Raw genomic sequence first — 20,963 nt, forward strand, 5'->3', positions numbered from 1 at the left:
CCTGCTGTAGCTGTGTGAGGATTTGCTCTGTCATGGATTTCTTTTTTGGAAAGTGGCGAAACATTAAAAAGTCTGTTAGGTTTCTTTGTTTTCTGGTTAGACTTCTGATAGTGTAGGATGAGAGACTGTTGAACATGACCTTATTTTAATACATAATTTGCATTCTCTCTTTCTACCACAGGTACAGAAGTTAATTACTTTCTAAGGTGCAGGGTTTACAAAGACACTGATTGAGTTAAACTTTGTACCTTTTCCACATACCAGTCTTCACCAGAGGTGAACTGTGAATACTGGAATGTCTTTATCTCCCACTTGCTGTGAGTCAGCTGCAAGACATGAAAGCTTAGAGCCAAAAGTTAGCTGTGTTAAGACCACTGGGTTTACACGAGAGTGTTTTCTTTGGATACCTAGTTGGAGGGCTTAATTTTTTTCATTTTGAAGCATGGAAGAACTGCTACATGAAAATGAAATAGAAAACTAAAGAAGAATTTCTTCAAACAGAAAAAAAAAAAGCCTGTTTCATAACTGCTTAGATGGCAGAAGTCTGCCTCTGCACTGGTTAGCAGAGGAGAAATTCTTTGGTCACTGTTGCAAGGAGACACACGGACGTGTGCTCGTGCGCTGATAAAGCAAGGCATTGACAACACTTGTAAGGGAGAACAGGAGATTTTCTAGGGGGCCCCAAAATCCAGGATAACTTTTTATCTGTTTAACGAATTAATGTCTACAGCTTGAAGGGTATTTCCAGTTAAATTAACTTATTTACTTTTAAATCAACCTAATCTCTAATGAAAATGTAGGCGTACACTTAAATTATAACCACGTCTATTTGAGCTCCACCTGTCTCCAAAACAGGTTCTTCCTTTCAAGAGGAAAGTTAAGTCTTTCTACCACTGAGGGACAGGAAGACACAGCAGTCTCCAGGGCTAGATAGTCACTGTATCAGCAAATCCGGCTGGGGGAATGTGGATGACAAGGCAATCTAGAAAGCAGGTCATTCCCAATTCATTAAAAGCCCTGAAGATTAGGGCTGGAAATATAAACTTCTGTGAAGACTTGAGTGTGATGGCAGAAGAGTTCTCACAACTCTATTTCTGAGATACATAACATCAGCTAACATCAGCTTTTATGTGAGAGCTTCTGTGTCCAGCAGAACAGCACTTATCTGAATCCACTAACGACAGAAAATACCCTATCATACTATGGTCCCATCAGGAAGAAGGTTTTTTAGTCAGTTGGAGAAGTATATAATAATTTCTTATTGTTATTGTAACTTACTCATACATTTGGAAATGAGGTAGAGGTTGAGAAGATTTCTGGTGTTTCTTGGTGCTTTAACCATTTCTGGTAGGATGCAGTGCACTTGATCACTGATTTAACAAGATTTATCTGGGAAGGACTGCCAATATTTTGTTCCAAGAAAATTTCTGCTGGTAGGCTAGAAAAATAGAATTATCACTGGGAAGTCTTTCAGCCTGCTGAGGACAAATACTAATGATGCACCTCATCTCCAGAGACTGAAATTGCACTGATATTGGAAATGCTCCATTGGATAGAAAGTTACTTGTTTGAGTCCAGTCTGGACAAAAAGAGACAATTGTTTCTCCAAGAACATAATACAGAGGTGATAAAGAAAAAAGAACTGTTTTTTCTTGGTGGTGGTTGTTAGAGAGGCTGCACATTCAAAACCAAGTGTCCATAACAGATCAATGAGATGAAGGAAATTTTTAAACTTTTAAAAATTTTAATAGGCTGTTTACAAACGGACCCCTTAATTTCAAAGTATTACCGCAATTTGTCTGCCCTGTCCTACTAGAAGCCTTTCATGCACTGCGCATATGACTTCAGTATGCAAGGGGGAAAAAAAGGATATGAAAAACATCAGGAGTCATAACCATATTCATAAAGCTTAAAGAAACAGTAGTAGTGAATTACTATTCTGTCTGATTTTTATTACTAGTGAATAAAGGGTAAGAAATTAGAAAAATTAAAAATAAGTGCCAACAGTAAGTAGAAACACACTTCATTCAGCTTCCTTCTCAAAACACTGAGCCTATCAGTATTTTCTGCACATTTTCCAGCCAGCTAATAATTGGTGAGCCACATAAAACTATCAAAGTTGCCTAATCTTTGTTTTGCAGATGATGTCCTTCAACAGCTTTACAGCCTGCTCTTCTACTGATAAAGACAGAGATTGCCATGTTTGAGTTCATTTGCACTTCACTCCCACCATGTCTCCAGAAAAAAATAATTAGCCTTTGTCTGTCAGTGAACCTACTGTAATGACCTGACTGTTCTTTGCGAATTCTGCAATCTCAGTGCGGGCTCGCATGCTGAGTGGACTGTGAAGTTGTGTAGTCATACTGTACCTGTTGGCCAAGAGCTGTGACCTAGTTCCAGAAGGAGAGGTCAGGTAAATTGCCAAGTCTCCACGTCGAGGGTGAGTAATAGTGATGCGCACAACCACATGCTCCAAGTAGATCACATGGTGGTTAGGATTGTCTGAACAGCCAGTGGCTTTGTAAATTGAGCGGACAATGCTGTCAGGTCGTATTGTTCTATAATATAAGCATATGAAACAACATCAGCATTTCTTGCTTATTCTGTAAAATAAAACCACATATTTTTCGCTTAGTAGGGAATGACAGCATTGGACAACCATCTCTGAGACGTCAGTAGCCTATAACTGTTAAGTTTTATCACTTGCTTCTTAGCTGACACTGTCACCACACAACTACCTGGCTTTCATTAAGCACATACACATGCTAAAAGAAGACAGTGACAAACCTGTAATAGAAATAAGCCTTTGGGACAGAGCATTTTTGTGGATTAGTTGCCAGCTGAGAATTGTTGGGATTGTCATGGGGTCACAGCTGGTTGTTAAGCCTCAGGAAATACCTGGCATAGCCATAGTCCCTGCCTATGTGATAGCAAGTATTACATGCTAACTGTACCAAACAGCATCTGACTCAGCTGGTTTAATCTGGCACGCCATCCATGCAGACTACACCAGCTATGGATCAAGCCTGTCAAAAATATTTATCAGACAACAACCTTAATGCCTTGGAATTGTGCCTTATGACTGATGCTGTCTCTGTATCCATAGAGTGCACATACAAAATTTGGCTCTTAAGCCTGATTCTATAGAAACTCTATCCTAGCAAGCTGAAAGCAGTTTAGCCTTAGCCTCTGAGCTAACCCTTGACTGTTTCAGAGAGACAGTATCGTGCCGTATTTTAATGAAACGAGTGTTCGCTTTTTAGATCCTGGACTGGTAAGTCTGGACTCATCTTACAAAGGTGATTGCAATGCACTCAACTAAACATTATTCTTCTTTGGTGTATCATCTACACCGGAATCAATCATTATCCAGACTGGTTTGTTTTACACCTTCAACTTCTGGGGCATTCTTCACACTAGGGCCCTTTTCCAAGCACTGAAAGGAACAACATTATAGACAATTGACCTGCCATCTGTGAAGGTGACAGAGATGCCCAGTATAGCTTTCAAGATGAAACATTATACACAATGCAAGGGAGGGGTAAATTATACCCAATTTCTTTCCATAAGTTTATGCCAGCAAGAGTTTGGGCAGCGGGTATTACTTGATTTGCCGATCTGTGTTCTCCACACACACATGCTGTGGAGGGACCGTTGTCCACTTTTCTGCTTCTATCACCATTGCTTCAGCATCCATCAGTCCAAATCCATAGAGGTGGCTCACTGCAAAGTACAAACAGAATGGTTGCAATTATAGCACAAATCCTTGTTTTTTGTCCTAGATTCCAGAGTCATATCCTAACAGGAGCTGCCTCTTTTCTACTTCTTTCCTGCTTTTACACAAAGTTCAAAAAACTCCTTGCCAGAAGCAATAATGGCCGTACCAAATTAGTTCACTGAACCTGTTCACTTTGTTACAGAAGTGGGAAGTGACCATCATTAGTAACAGTGCCTTACCACAAGGAATGTGGACCAGAACTGCAGAACACCTGGGAATACAATTGCCTGTGACTGTCCTCTGTCCATGTGCCTTGATCCAGCCTGTCCTCTTATATGACATAACATTGAAAGGTGTAAAGAACCAGAGGAGGGTTATTTCTGTTACTCAAATACCATATGCATGCATGTATGTAAACATTCAAGGTAACTGAGACAATAGATTTAAGAAGGAGCAGATTGTGTTTTTTAACTGCTGGTATGCTTGTAACTTCCCTTCATGTAAGGAGCATGTTGATGCTCTTCTATTCCTGTATGCAATGTGGTTGCCACTGGCCAGCAAAACAGCCAGATCCAATATCTCCCTAAAGCTGTTTGCATGATAAGAGTGAAAAGCGATGGTCTGTGAAGAACAGGACCCTGAAGATAACCTGGCTCTCGTGTGCAGTCAGTGTCAGAAAGGCTCCTTTTTTTTTCCTTTGTAGAATCTTCAGATAAAGAACAGATCCATGGCTGAAGCTAGTGCTGAGAGCTGTTAACAGTGCTGCCAACCTCTGGTATTACCCACTGCATACACAGTGGTTCTAAGTGTCCATGCCTGGAGGTTAGCACCCTGTTAAAACTCATTCCTGGACATTTCATCCTCACCTCTATCTGCCTTTCATGCCATGGAGAGCCAAAAATGGTTCCCTGCAGGAAACGCAATGCCTACTAGTTTAACTTTAATGTCTGAACACTTTCTACTCAAAGAAAAAGAAGGCTTTAAAGCATCATCTTAGGATACAAAATATCAAACTTTCACATGCCCAGCACCTAGACAAGGTGCAGTATTTCAAACAGACTTCACCCAGGGCAAGTCCTGCCTGAGTAGCTGAGTGGCTTTCTGTGATGGATTGATTACATCAGTGGATAAAGGAAGAGCTATGTATGTTGTCTGTCTGGAGTTCTGTAAGGCCTTTGACTTGATCTTCCACAACATCCTTCTCTCTAAATTGAAGAGAGATGGATTTGACGGGTGGACTGTTTGGTGGATGAGGAACTGGTTGGATGGTCACATCCAAACGACAGAGGTCAATGGCTCAATGTCCAAATGGAGACAAGTGACAAGTGGTGTTCCTCAGGTGTCTGTACAGGCACCAGGACTGTTTAATATCTTCATCAATGACACAGACAGTGGGATCAAATACACCCTCAGCAAGTTTGCAGATGACATCAATCTGTGTGGTGTAGTTGACATGTCAGAGGGACAGGATGCCATCCAGAGGCACACGGACAAGCTTGAGAAGTGGGCCTGCGTGAACCTAAGGAGTTTCAACGAGGCCAAGTGCAAGGTCCTGCACCTGGCTTGGGGCAACCCCCAGTATCAATATAGGCTGGAGCATGATGTGACTGAGAGCAGCCCTGCAGAGAGGGATTTGGGGGTACTGGGGAATGAAAAGGTGGGCAGGAGACAGCAATGTGTGCTCACAGCCCAGAAGGCTCAACCATATCCTGGGCTGCATCAAAAGAATCATGTCCAGCAGGTTAAGGGAAGTGATTTTGCTATTCTGCTCTGGTGAGACTCCACCTGGAGTATTGTGTCCAGCTCTGGAGCCCCGGACCCAAGAATGGCATGAACCTGTACGATTGGGTCCAGAGGAGGACCACAAAAGTGATCAGAAGGCTGGAATACCTCTCCTGTGAGGGCAGGCTGAGAGAGTTGGGGTTGTTCAGCCTGGAGAAGAGAAGGCTGTGTGTGAGAAGACCTTATTGTAGCCATTCAATACTTAAAGAGGGCCTATAAGAAAGACGGGTCCATCTTTTTAGCAGTGCTGATTCCAAGAGGACAAGGGGTAATGGTTTTAAACTAAAGGAGGGTAGATTCAGACTAGATAAAAAGTAGACTTTTTCACAACAGGGGTGCTAAGACACTGGAACAGGTTGCCCAGAGAGGTGGTGGATGCCATATCCCTGGAAACATTCAAGGTCAGGTTGGATTGGTCTCCGAGCAACCTGATGTAGCTGAAGATGTCCCTTCTCAGTGCAGGGGGGCTGGACTAGATGACCTTTAAAGATCCCTTCCAACCCAACATATTTTTGATGTTATGATTCTACAACTTGTGCCAATTCTGTATCTTTCACTTTTTTGTACTTCTAAGACCACTTAACTTGATGTAACCATTTCAAAACTTCCAGCAGTTCATGAAGGCTAAAAGTTTCACTTACTGACTCAGCTGTGTGTTTCTGGTTTTTGTTCCAGTCAAAACAGAATCTTGCAAATGGATTTTGATGAGTTAGAAGAGCTGCTAGCTGTTTTGTTTTATTTTGACAAATCTGTGCTCTCAGTAAAGTTCTGACAGGACAGGGTGAAAGAAAAATGCCTCCAGAGGGAGGAGCTTATATCACAAATATTAATAAATCAGTTTTGCTTGCTACCACACAGTGCTACCAGAAAACCCTCAGGAAAACATAAGTGCTATTTTCATCAGTAATGCGACAAGTTATGGTGTAAGTCTTTCCAATTGCACTTTGCAGAGTGTGAAAGCAGCCTCTAGTCATTGCCAAACCAGAATTCAATGGATTCCAGCCAAAAAAAATCCAACCTTGTCAAACAAATAACAGTTCAAAGCATAAAAATGATCAGTGCTTAAGGATTCCATCTTCCAAATATGGCAGTATCTAATACTGTTTGAAACTGACAAGTGAAGAGGGTTCCTCAATGGAAAATACTGCAAGGTGTAACAACCGTGTAATGAACTGGTTTTCTTCTCATCTCCTTCCACTTCAGTCGCAAACTGAAGTGCACACAGCATGGAAAAGTTCATTTGGAGAGAACTAACTCAGCTCTTCTGCCAAGCAAGGCAGGTATTGTTTTCAGAAATGATACACAATGACTAAAATAAATGAAAATAATTAAATTGAGCCTTCCTTCAGCCTTCTGAATTCTCTTTACTGTATTCCTGGAACAAACAGGGAAGGAGACATCCTATTTTTACATGTGGGTGGAGGCAGCCAGACGAAGGGCAAGGAAAGCTTAGACGGAGAAACCATACTGTGAGGACAGTTCCTGTAATGGAAATCTCTCTGGTCATAGATATCACCTTGCAAAAAATGTATCTGCTAATGAAAACGTGTTCATCTGTGAAGTCATCTGTCTGCTCTTGCACTGCATGCTTTGCTCTAACATTTAAAAGTTTAATTAATAATAATCCTGTCTACTCTGAAGAACAGCGAGAGGAAAAAGAGTGTTACCTCATGGTCTATAACTGTACACAGTTACTCTATACAGTACTAAACGTAAACAATGAGGGATTAAATTTTCGTGAATGAAAGAATCTTTTGAGATAACCCACAGAAAAAGCATTTTTCATTCATGACAGGTAGCAACTTGCAGTGAGTTAGTGTTCAGGACATTCAGTTGTAAGATGTTGCAGGTTCAACCCAAGTACTGTGCAAAAAGAAAATCCTAAATCTCTCCTCAATTCACCTTTTCTCATGCAGAAAATGGCAGAACAGCACCTACCAGTACCACCACCAGCATGTGACCTTCTGACTGAAACTGAAGTGGATTTTAAGCCACCTCACTCTAGATATTTTTGCCCTAAGATGCACATTAAAAATACAAATAACTTTCTATCTTTCCTACCCTAAAAATGACATAGAAATGTGTTCATTTTTCTCCCAGGAGAAAAAGTTACCACTCAGCATTATGTTGTTGCGCTAACTGTCCATGACTCAATGGTTACACTCCCTTTCATGAGAGCAGAGGTGGGAGTGAGAGGTTCTGCACCTGCTCAGGGCTCTTTCCACAGCTGAAAGAGAAGTACATTTTCTCACTTGAAAGTCTTCCCATTGAAATGAAAGCTTCCTGACAGTTAGGGGTGCTCCTAAATCCTTCCATGTGAGAAGCTTCCAGGCAGCAAACACTTGGCTGTCTGCAACATTTGCACTTCAAAGCCCTTGATCCAGTGGGTTGGTCAGCAGCTGCAGGTACCAGCAAAGCCCCATAATTTTCAAAGACTAAATAATAGCAATTTAGGAAAGAATCACAGAGTTAACAAAAGTAGTTGATCCCATGTGTCTTAGAGAAGAAAGCAGATTTTGTTTCCTACTGCCTTCAAATTGCACCACTTTGTCTGTGTATACTGCTGTAAACTCTATGCCAGGGTGCCTCTCCCAGAGGTTAAAAATGACCTCAATGGTCCACATGGGGCCAAAAATGTCTTCGGAAACTTCTTGAACTGCCACTGATTTGTATGTTAATGGTGCCAAGTTCACTTCTGTTAACTCTGATAGCAAAGCAGTATTTGAAATATACTGATGACTGCAGAGTGATACAAGCTGACTGCAAGTGCAGCATGACCCAGGACCTTGCACATCCCCACTTAAGTGCTCTACATTATTTCTGCTGTGAATTGCTGCTGGGCTTGGTTGTTGCTAGGAATCACTGAACATGTTAAAGAGTATAGGGCTGTTTTGTAAGAAGATATTTGCCTTTCAGAGACAGAACAGTAATGGAGGTGGGTGCAATTTAAGCTAGTGACTAGGGAACAGACTGTGGCTCTCATAGAGCTGAAGGGTTGAAAACTATGATCTTGTTGTGATGAAGGTTTCCATGGGCAGAACTCTCCTTGAACCCTCTTCATTCATGAAGCAATGCAAACTGATCCTTCCTACTACTGCAAATCACAGGCATACACAGAGCTTTACAGATGCATGACAAGTTTCAGAGAAAAACTTGCCTCCTGCCACACAAGTAAATATTGAGTTTTAGCTTATCTCCTTACTCTTCTTATCATTAAAGAAAAGAACATTTCTTGGGGCTGAAGTCCCTTTATTTATCCCTGGAGCAATTCCTCTATTAGCACACCATTAAATCAAGGCCTGCTCAGCTGCTGGACAGACTTCCACAGCTTTTTCATAATCCCTTTGTTTTTGTCTGAAACTACTATTGAAAAGTCAATAATGTTCACATTTGTATACAAGAAGTATGTAAATACATACTTCTTGTATATATTTAATACATAGATGTAAATAAATACATAGATGTAAATCTAAAGATAGCATGTATATCCCACTTGACTTGATTAAGAGAAATATGAATGGCTGGTATCATTAAATCATAACACAGAATCTCACAGACTCCAGGAAAATGGCCCAGGCATTGAAAACACAGCATTTCCAACGTCTCAGTGCAGCTAAACTTAACTTGTTAGGCTGTAGTCACACTGCTGGTCACAAAGATGTCTCATCAGTAGCTTAGATGATAAGTCCCCCTTACTGTTTTACCCACTTGACAAAAAAAAAAAAATCGCAGAATACTTCCTCCGTATTATATTCTGGCCTTTAATTTTCTACAGTGTGAAAGGAGCACTGGAAATACAAATATTTTGTATACACATATGAAATACTAAATCAGAAAAAGAGAAATGGTAATAACTTCAGTTTGCCAAATGAGGAATATGCAGCTTTCCTAAACTAGATTCAGCTGTTTCATATGTAACTTATTATGACTTGTTCATTTATGCTACTTCAGGATCTTGATCCAGTGTCATCCAAAATGAGACTGACAAAATAGGAGTCTAAAACATTCATTATATTGTGGTTTTCTTAAATGTTGCTTAGCAAGGTCCGAAGATATGAGACTCTCAATTTACTCTCATTCTACAAATATTTCAAACCAAACTACACCAATATAATTTTTATATTTGACATTTTATTTGCAAATATAAGGCTCTAATTCTATATTACTTTAAGTTTCTGTCATTTGCTTATTAAATCAAAATAGTTCCACCAAGAAAGAAAATTGTCTAAAGAATATTAAGGGACAAAAAAGGAGAAATGTTGTCATGACATACAGCTTAAAACTTATTTTTTATTTTTTGCCAAGTCCTAACTAGAGAACACTGATCTTGAGCGAGAATTCTTCTTGTTTGAGCAATATTCCCATTTCACGTCAACCTACGACCAGTAATTTGTAATAACTGGATGTGATTTCTGAAACACATAACTGCTTTACAAGCCAATAACACGACCATGCAAGAACAATTTTTTTTCATTCTTGCTTGTAAAGCCAACTCCTTCATACTTTTTAGATTAAGCATATTACTTGTATTTTTGTATTTTACACAGCATCGATCCCTTAATTTTTCTACTTAAGGACAAAGCAAACAGTAAACTCAGTGCTCCCTGCCCACAGAATTCCCTTAATGCAACTATATTTAAAGACTCAGCAAGGATAGTAGAAGACTGAGTTCTTACTCTTAACCTCACAGCAGAGAAGGATTTGGAGGACAGAGAGCTGACTGATGGATTTGCCTGAAAAGTGGCAGCTACAAAGACGCATAATGAGAAAGTGAGTGGCTTCTATATCAGAGAAGCACCAGATGGTTTGTGTTGGGACGGGCCATTTTGTCTGACGCCCCTGCCATGGGCAGTGACACCTTCTACTAGGCCAGGTTTGTCAAAGGCCTGTTCAACCTGACCTCGAACACTTCCAGTGATAAGACATCCACAGCTCTTCTGGGCAACCCATTCCAGTGTCTCACTGCTCTCACCATAAAAAATTTTTTTGTTATATCCAATCAAAATCTGCCCTCTTTCTGTTTAAAACTATTGCCCCTTGCCTTGTCACTACAGGCCTTGTAAAAAGTCTCCCTCCATCTTTCTTATAAGCCTTCTTTACATATTGAAAGGCCGCAATAAGGTCTACCCAGAACCTTCCCTTCTCCAGCCCAAACAACGCCAACTCTCTCAGCGTTTCTTCATAGGAGAGTTATTCCAGCCCCATGACCATTTTCATGGTCAGAAAGGTGCTAACAAAATACTTTCAAAAATTGGTTTTACTGAGCTTCTAGTTGTGTTTCTGTAAATTTCTGACTTTTGTATTAGTCCATCTAAGTTCTTCAATAAACGTAGATTTACCTGATAATAGACTTGACAAGAAAGATTAGCCCTCTGGATTTTCCTTTTTTTTCTGTCTGCCAAAAAGCTGTTATTCACTGACAAAATAAACTATACATTTCCCAGGAACACTAGCAGCGCAGCTATTAGCAGCTAACCCTCCAGTAGCCAGTGTACCTTTGTGAGTAGTTTCTACATGCAATTCTGACACTGCATCACCTGCAGCGTGTACAATTAAACCAGGTTAATGCAGCCCTCAGAACACATGGTATCTACCGTGCCCTGCATATGAGGACAATTTCTCCAGAGTCAGAGAAAATACAGTGAGCCTTGCTGGAAACCTCAGTAGACTGACCAGGAAGACAGGTTTATTCTCCACCTCTGAAGGAGCAGAGCTGTGATAGAAACAGAAAACCTGACTGTTGCTCACTGATGACTGCTAAGGCAGACAAGCTGCTGCTTCTCTGCAGCAGAATTTGGCTGTATGTCATAAAGTCTCTACTGAAGACATTCATTCATATAGTTTGAAATGAGCCAGCTTGTGTGAATGGAATAAATCTGAGGATTATGTGCATTTAGAAGGAAGAAAATAGTTTGCAGAAATAAAGTTGGCTAAGGAACACCTACAGTAATAGAATCTATAATTTCTGAAATATTGATAATGTTTTTATACTGCATTTTTTTTTCCCAAGAGCACAAAGATCCACTGAAAAACATAGCAGCTTGCAAGTTTTCTTTAAACAAAAAAAGACATTTTGTGACTGCACCATGGAACACCTTTTAAGAAAATATACTCATTTCCTCCATTAGGAACAAATTTACCCTCACATGTACATTTAGGTTTCCCTGATAACTCAAAAGCAGCCAAATGTCATTTAACCCTATCAAACAATAATGACACTTTTTTTGTGAGAAGTTCTGTGATAGGCTTCATCTCAGAACAGATGGTGACAGATGAGTCAAAAGCACTGGAAGTGGAGCTGCTGACAGATCTTTAGCAGGAGCCAGAAAGACAGCATTTCTATGCTGTCAGGTGTATCAGACACATGGTGCAGAACACCCTTTTTGTTCTGCCTCACACAGTGGCTGTGTCTGTTCGGAACTGTCAGTGCTGCAAAGGGATATTTACACTCAGAATAACTCCTAAGTGAGCATAGGGATGCAGCAGATTTCAGCAGAGGAAAGATATACACAAATATGCAGTAAGTTGCAACAAAGTGTTTTGGAAATTATTCAGTAGTAATGATGGTGCATTTTAGAACTAAAACTATACCAACCTTGCCCCAAAGCAGAGAAATTATTTATTAACTAAGTGGACTTCACACTATCCTTGTAGAGCTACGTAGTCCATTCTGATAAGTAATCTGAAGAAAAAGGAAGTTAAACAATAAGCCAAGTCACCACAGATAGCTGAACAATAGCTGTAATGCTGGTAACAGACCTTGTACATCTAGTTCTGCAACCTCTGACTTAAAAGCAACCCACCAAGAGATGATTTTTCTGGAGGGAAGAAGTGCTACAGTTACATAACTTCAGGTATCCAACTGATCTGAGCTGTCCTACGTAGGCACTTAGTTCTCCCTATTATTACTGGATGTTCTACCACCTGACAGGATGCTCTAAATACTTAAAATACTGTATAGTAGATTGTGGGATCTGCTCCCCATCTGACCTGAATCCTAGTTCCACTAAAGTGGACACACTCTGATAATAAAACAACTTCTGGTTCTGTAATTGCTGAAATGCACTCTAACAATGCAACAGCAATGAAGCTTTGATGTTCTCAAAGGCAGGCTGTTGTTTTTTAAAAAAAGATACAGCTACCCTGTGCACAAGATGTTCGCTGTTGCCTTGGATGTATACAAGTATGGTTAGATAGTTGCTTGGAACATTCTTACAAGTGTGATGCTTTGATAATTAGTATATGAAGAGGTCACACAAATGCATGTAACTTTCATGGACTTTTCTTTTAAAATGCAGTCTTTATTGTCTACAATTAAAGCATTCTGCTCTGGACAATTACATCAATTTATTTTTCACTTTTTAAAATTTTTAAATCTGTTGCTCCTGGTTCTTCTTTTGTAATACTGCAAAATAGAAATCTACATTTCACATGAAGTGTCAGACTCTTAGATTATGAGTCCATAGGGGAAGGCTTCTATCCCTCTTTTTCTTCCCTGACTTTCACCCCCCCCGCCCCATTCTTTGCAGTGTTCTGTTAAAGGTCTGAGTTGGGCTTGTTAAAAGAAAATAATGTCAAAGGTTATCATTCCCATGGTGTGCATCCTGCTAGTGCTGTCAGTGCACTTGGCAATGTTTGGGAAACTAGGAGCTGCAGAGCATAGTAATTGTTCATAGCTTTATATCTAGGACAGACAGACGTCAAGTCTGTCAGTTGTTGAGCACGCACAATTTCTTTTAAAATTCTTTGTCTACTATGCTGATCATGGCAATTCTGAATGCTATCATAATAGAAATTTAAAGCTTAATTTTGCCTTTTGCTTCTGTTACTCCTGCTTTAGAGCCATTTAATTTACATTTTAAAACATGCGTAAGTTTGCCTCACTATATGGGACCCCAGGAAAGCAACCAACAGTAAAACGAAATGTCAATCTACTCTTCTTTATGTATCCCAGCATAGGCCTGAAGCTTCTGCTTAAGATTCCATTTTACATTCACAGCTCCATGACTCACTTTTCAGAGCCAGCTGAAAACAGAGTGCTGCAGAGTTGATGAGTAATGACAAGCTTTGATAATGACGAGTGGGAGGCTGGGAGAAGTAATGACATGTCCCTGGTTTCTCTGAGAGATTCCCCCTCTTCCTTTGCACATCTCCATGTCTGGAACTATATACAGATATACTCCTGGTCTTACATGTCCTTCAAGTGGAAGCAACACCGTGTGGATCTTGGTTTGTGTTAGTGGGCAAAAAAATCCGGTAACCATGATCTGGGCTGCAGAACTCCATATATTTTCCAGCTACCTTCCCCAAATCACAAATAATAGTTTTTTTTAGATTTTGCTCAAGGATAGCAGAGTTCAGATACCTGGCAATTTGTTAAGGTTTAACATATGAAACACTTAGCATTTCCTACTGATATTTTAATATTATGTTTAAGAAAACTTTATTTATAGCTGTGAGCTGAATTGTTGCATGTGAGAATGAAACGAGCCATCTAGAAAAGTTATATAGTGGCCACACAATAAAAACTCAATCATTTTAAACTTCCTGCTAAAAAAATGGATGTTTTTACTCCTTCTCCTGAATTATCTTAATTTCCAAATCCCACCTCTGCTGTTTTCTCTGACTCCAGCAATGCTTTCTGCAGAAAGCAATGATGAAGGTTACCTGTGATTCCGATGATATATTTAAATGTGGTTTGAGATTCCTCAGGACACAGATATTTTCCATCATACATGTTTTATCAGTGCTGGCAGAGACACTTCCACTTACTGCTACAATAGCTATTAATTGTGACTGATTTGCTTCTCTCCTTTCCTGGTGTTAAACTAAATACTGCTCTGACTTCAAACGACTTCCAGGAAAGGTCTACAAGGCAAAAAGTGTCCAGATTAATCTAACCAGCTCAACTAATATAAGACTAATGCCTACCGGTATGAATGAGTTAGTGAGTGAGTGAGCAAGCGAGTGAGTGCCAACACCTCTCTCAGACTTTACACCCACTAATCTGTTGAACACTTACTTGGTCATGTATGTATGGCTAGACTGCCTTTTCCAAAAATTAATTTGCTTTTCCAGAACTCTCAGAACCCTTAAGATCATCAAGCCTAACAGTAAATGTAACACTGCCAGGCCCACCACAAAATTGTGTCGCTAAGTGCCACAACTATGCATCCTTTAAATACCTCCAGGGATGGTGACCTAAGCAGTTCCCTGGGCAGCCTGTTCCAATGCTTGACAACCCTTCCAGTGAAAAAATTTCTCCTAATATCCAACTTAAACCTCCCCAGAAGCAACCTGAGGTTGTTTCTCTTGTCCTGTCACTTGGGAGAAGAGACTAACCTCCACCTCACTACAACATCTTTTCCAGTAGTTGTAGAGAGACATGAAATCTCCTCTGAGCTTCCTTTTCTGAATGCTAAGCACACCCAGTTCCCTCAGCTACTCCTCATAGGATTTACTCTCTAAACCCTTCACAAGCTTTGTTGCTCTCCTTTGGATGCACTCCACCACCTCAATGTCCTTCTTGTACTGAAGGACACAACACTGAACACAGTACTTGAGGTGCAGCCTCACCAGAGCTGGGTACAGGGGGATATCCCTTCCCTAGTCCAGTTGGTCACACTATTTCTGATAGAAACCAGGATGCTGCTGGCCTTATTCGTCACCTGGGCATGCTGTTGGCTTATGTCCAGGTGGCTGCTGATCAACAGCCTAGTTCCTTTTCCACCGTGCAGCTTTCCAGCCACTCCTCCCCAAGCCTGTAGCATTGCCTGGGGTTGTTGTGACCAAGAGCAGGACCTGGCACTTGGCCTCATTGAATCTCATGCAGTTGACCTTGGCCCATGGATCCAGCCTGTCGAGATACTTCTGCAGAGCCTTCCTACCCTCAAGCAGATCAACACTCCTGCCCAATTTGGTGTTGTCTGCAGACTTACTGAGGGTGCACTCAATCCCCTCATCCAGATCATTGATTAATATATTAAACAAGACTGGCCCCAAAACTAAGCCCTAGTGATCACACTTGTGATCAGCCACCAACTGTACGTAACTCCATTTACCACCACTCTTTGGGCCTGGCTGTCCAGCCAATTCTTTACCCCGCAAAGTGTATGCCTGTCCAAACCATGAGCAGCCAATTTCTCCAGGAGAATGCTGTGGGAAATGGTGTCAAAGGCTTTACTGCACTCCAGGTAGACAACATCCACTACTTTTCCTTTGTCCACTAAGCCATGTCACCTTGTTGTAGAAGAAGATCAAATTAGTCGAGCAGGACCTGCCTTTCATAAACCCATGCTGACTGGGCCTGAACACCTGGCCGTCCTGTATGTGCTGTGTGATGGTGCTCAAGATGATACCCTTCTGCTCCACGAACTTCCCTGGTACTGAGAGCAGCCTGACAGGCCTGTAGTTCCCCAAATCCTTCTTCCAGATGTTAGACAGGCGTTACACTTGCTAATCTCTAACCTCCAGTCCACAGAGACCTCCCTGTCTAGCCAGGACTGATGATAAATGATGTAAAGTGGCCTGGTGAGCACTTCTCCCAGCTCCTTCAGTACCCTCGGGTGGAGCCCATCTGGCCCCATAGACTTTTCTGTGTTTAAGTGATGTAGCATTGCTAACCATTTCCCCTTGATTACGGGGGCTTCACTGTGCTTCCCATCCCTGTCTTCCAGCTAAGGGGACTAGGTGGCCTGATAACAACTGGTCTTACTATTAAAGACTGAGGTAAAAAAGGCATTAAGAACCTCAGCCTTTTCCTCATCCTTGGTCACTATATTTCCCCTGGCATCTAGTAAAGGATGGAGATTCTCCTTGGCCCTCCTTTTGTTGTTAATGTATTTATAGAAACATTTTTATCTTCTACTGCAGTAGCCAAAGTTCTAGCTGGGTTTTGGTCCTTCTAATTTTCTCCCTGCATAACCTCAGAGCATCCTTGTAATCTTTGAGAGTTGCCTGCCCATTCTTACAAAGGTCATAAACTTTCTTATTTTTCTTCTGAGTTACAGCCAGAGCTCTCTGTTCAGATAGGCCAGTTTTATTCCCTGCCAGCTTGTCTTTTGGCACATGTGGATGGCCTGATCTTGCACCTTTCAGACTTACTTCCCAAGGCATGTCCACCCTTCCTGGACTACTGTGCCCTTCAGCACTGCCTCCCAAGGCACTCTGTCAATGAGGCACCTCAACTGGTCCAAGTTTGTCCTCTGGAAGTCCAAAGTAGCGGTTCTGCTGACCCTAATCCTTACTTCTCCAAAACCTGAGAACTCTTATAGCTTCATGATCTCTATGCCCTAGATGGCCTTCAACCATCACATTACCCACAAGTCATTCTCTGTTTGAAAACAGCAGTTGGTTCACTCACCATCGGTATCAAGAAATTATCTTGCACACACTCCGAGAACCCCCTGGACTGTTTCCTCTCTGCTGTATTGTATTTCCAGCAGATATCTGGGCAGTTTAAGTAAGCAATTGTGAGACTTCTCCCAGCTGCTTGTAGACTATTTCATCTGTCTCTTCATCCTGGTTAAGTGGTCTGTAACAGACTCCTATCATGATATCTACCTTCTTGGCCTTTCCCCTGATTCTTATCCATAAACACGTGACCCTTTCATCACCATTGTGAAGCTCTAGACAGTCAAAACACTCGCTAACACAGAAAGCTATCTCACCATCTCTCCTTCCTGGCCTATCGCTTCTGAAGAATTTATAGCCACCCATTGCACCACTCCAGTTCTGTAAGGCATCCCATCATGTTTATGTGATTACATCATCATTTACCAGCTGCACAAGGGCTTCCAGTTCCTCCTGTTGCCCATGCTGCATGCACTGGTGTAGATGCACTTCAGTTGGGCTATTGGTCCTGACACCCATCTGGGGAGAAGCCCTAATTCCTATGTGACTGTTCTCAAGTGCTTCTGTGGTTTCTAACACACCAATAACCTTTGTGTCTTTGCTGCCATGTGGATCTCCAGCCCCTACCTCCACTGAGATGGCTGAGGTGCTGAGCGCATTAAGTACAGGGGCATTTCAAATGTGCTCCAGTGTACTTGCACATTGCAGAGGGGACCAGAGGACCTCACTAGCACGCCATCCCTCAAACACTCGCATGTCACCTCCAGACTTGCCTCTAGCAAGCCTGGTTTTATTCCTTTCTCCCTCCAAATCTAGTTTAAAGCTCTTTCAATGATCCCTGCTAACTCCTAAGTAAAGGTCCTTTTTCCTCTTCTGAGACAGTTGTATCATGTCTCTTGCCAGGAGGCCTGGTGTTGTGTAGACTGACCCAAGATCAAAACCCCCAACATTTTGCTGATGGCAGCAGACTCAGAACCAGTTATTTATCTGCTGTGTCTTCCTGTTTTCTCCCTCATTATTTCCTGCAACTGGAGGGATAAAGAAGAACAGTACTGTTCCTGATTCCTTAGCCAGTTAGCCCAAGGCCTTTAAGTCTCTTTTGATTGCCCTTGACCTTCTGACTGCAACTTCATCACTGCCCATGGGAAAAACCTTACTTAGTAAGGTTTTGGTTCATGTGTTTCATATTTGGAAATTCTATGTCATATACTTGCTTCCTGATAAATGTAATTACCACAGGAAAATCGTATAGCTTAGTGTCTGTTAAACAGGACTCCAGTTGTCAGATTCTTCTGGTGATGTTATCATTACACCAGTGGTTTAGAGAGTGACACTACAGAGCTGGAGCCTTTTAAAAAGACTAATGCATCTGGACATAAAATCTGGTTTAAGGGGATTCCCTGGGTGGTGCAGAGCTGGAGAAATTGCTCTGTGTCACAGCCTGGCAATGAAGCCATGGGCCTGCTAAGAAGAGTAGGTGGCCAGAGGACAGGGTGCTAGGGTTATTTCTGGTGAGGAAACACTGCCTCGAGACAACACAACCCTGGGAGAGTGAGAGAAACACATCACACGTGAGACAGTTTGCATTCGTCCATGTTCGTCAAGTTGAACAAGAAACTGAGCAACAGCATTGTAACTGGTCTACCTGAACATACCAGCTTAAGCTTTCAAGAACAAAAAAATCACTAGTCTAGCTTGCATAGGATATGGTCTTCCTCATTCCTACAAAGACCAATGCAACTTCAAGTGATTGCTACCAGACTGCCAACTACCCCAAACTGGAATATTACAGAGCCAGACTCAAGGCTTCTGTTTCACATGCTCCATGTGTGTGTGGATTAGCAGTGGGTAGGGCTTGATATTGGCTGCTAACAGCATTATGAAAGTATCAGCTAGCTTCTGTAAGACCAAAAAGTCTTTTGCAGCTGTGATTGGTTGACATAATCATTCACAAGTGCTGGATTTTTTTCAAAAGTCTTATGCCATCTTCTAGCAATGACTTTACAATACAATTTAAAAGTTATCGAAAATATACAGCAGGGTGTTTATGAATTCTTTGCCTGTCACTTGTCTTCTCTGAAATGTACATATTGCTGTGCAGATTTTCTTGCTGGCCTCTGAATTTGTGCCTTCTTACTGCTCACTCTACAGTAATTTAAATCTGGACAATCTAGGTCTCCTACATAGAAGTACAAACAAGCCCATCTCTTTCTCACTCCCAGACAGGTAATACTCTGCTTATAACAAGAATAATCACCAGTTTTATTAAATACTTTAATTAAGGAATTATATTAAAAAGCCGTAAGACATTAAGTGACTAGTTGTCTCCAGAAGTCACTCTCCAGCAGAAGCAGCAGATATTTTGACTTATCTAAAGGGATGTGATATAACTCTGGTAGTCTATTACTCCCTGGAAATGAGAAGACTCTCTGTTTCTGTAGGAAGAATATCTGCACTGGGCCTATGAATGGCCTGAAAATAAAAAACCATGGCTAGAGTTTTGATTTCCTTTTATCTTTCAGTAGCATTTTATGTCACTGTATTAAAATGTTACTATCTACAGTTTGAGACCAGGAAGTGTGAGGGATGTTCTCTAAAAATCTCCCTCCAGACTAATAGTATTCCTTTGCCTAGTATGGTCTGTTTCCCCAGAAACACAATTTGACAGTATTTGGAGCTTTACTTACAGACAAAGAATTGTTGATATGATTTCATTATTATTCTTAAAACTGCAGTATTTCATGCTGTATCTTTCAACCTAGAGACCAATCAGCATTAAGGAGCACTCTGTTTTCATGAATGCAGTTGCTCTCTTTGTAGTTGACCAAGAAACCAACAGAATAAGGAACCTTTGCATGCCAGTCTGCCACCGCAAAATCAGATCAGCATTTTTGATATTGTCACAAGAACAGATGCTGTCTAGTATTTTTCATATAATCAGTTAAAGAACTCCTTTAATTATAAAAAAAAACTCTGATTTTGAAGTGAAATTGAGCATAACATACCTATTTATCTAGTGACAAGTTATATGTACAAATGACTAACCAGAAACTATCCCAAAGTTTGTACTCAAGTCTTTCTTTTTGAGACTAACAGTTAACAAGTTCCTGAGGTAAGATACGTGCTGGCTGAGAACAAAACAATAATTAAAAAATTACCAGGAAAAAATTCTTCCCCATTCCTGAATTAATTCTATTGACATTCATTTAACGAATTCTGTTTACTTGCCAGAAAATTAAACAAATAATGGGCACTGCTTTAGCAAACCACCAGCTGGCTCAAGTGTTTTTAATGGATTAATCTTCCTTTTTATTAATGTAAGACAGAATAAAAAGGAGATCTTGCAACGAGTAATGACATCTGTGAGCTCCTTCTGTGTGTTCTGCATTGGCAAAACACTGCCAGGGACTATAGTGAGGGACAGGGTTGCCATGCAGCCCAGCAAAACAGCCCCCTGAAAAGACACGCTGACCCACTTTCAACTACCAGCTCTTGCTGACCCTTTGTTGAGTGAGAGGTTCTTCCAAGTTTTTGTTTTTTTTTCACCCTTTCAGTTCTCATTTCTAAAGAAGCAAATCTGTCTCTCTCTTTCTTCTTGTTTTCTTCTTTCTTCTCCAGTATGCATGGAAGAAAGGCAGATTGTTTCTTGTGACTGTCTTTGCTTTAGTTAACTTAAAAAATAAAAACATCTTCCACCCCCTTCCCTTGTTAGGAACATGTTGTGGAAGAAATATAGATCTTGCCACCTACAAAATTATGACACAATTTCTTAAGGAACTCAGTCTGATAAGAATAAGTAATTATCAAAAAATACTTTAATTGTTACTCCTGGCAACAGTGAAGGATAATAGTGTAATATTATACTAAATATTGCCACATGAAATAGTAAAAAAAACCTGTTTCATTCTTGCTAGCAGAGGTGTGCAAAACCCCCTTTTGAATTCAGGTTTGGATGTTTGGATTTAATCTAAATCTTTTTCTTGTCCTTCTTCCAAAACCAACAGAGGTGTAAAGAGAGCTGCATTTTTATTGGAACTATTTGCTCAGCCTAAGTTGCCAAAATAATTTAGTTAAAACTAGTGCTTTTATTGGGATTCCTGGGCTCCACAGA

At 40.9% G+C, this 20,963-nt stretch overlaps 1 protein-coding gene across 1 annotated transcript in view; it reads right to left on the bottom strand.

Annotated features, from left to right (window-relative positions):
* The window catches only part of LOC103775885 (proprotein convertase subtilisin/kexin type 5-like), a gene marked incomplete at both ends in the record, with an annotated part of 57,979 nt that overhangs the window by 14,274 nt on the left and 22,742 nt on the right, over positions 1–20,963 (bottom strand). The window contains 2 exons of the mRNA XM_008943359.1: positions 2,370–2,558; positions 3,606–3,723. Of these exons, the coding sequence (XP_008941607.1) occupies positions 2,370–2,558; positions 3,606–3,723 (307 nt within the window). The remainder of the gene's footprint in view (positions 1–2,369; positions 2,559–3,605; positions 3,724–20,963) is intronic.

This window comes from Merops nubicus, unplaced genomic scaffold, assembly GCF_000691845.1.
Source record: "Merops nubicus isolate BGI_N331 unplaced genomic scaffold, ASM69184v1 scaffold5887, whole genome shotgun sequence".
NCBI classification, from domain to species: domain Eukaryota; kingdom Metazoa; phylum Chordata; class Aves; order Coraciiformes; family Meropidae; genus Merops; species Merops nubicus.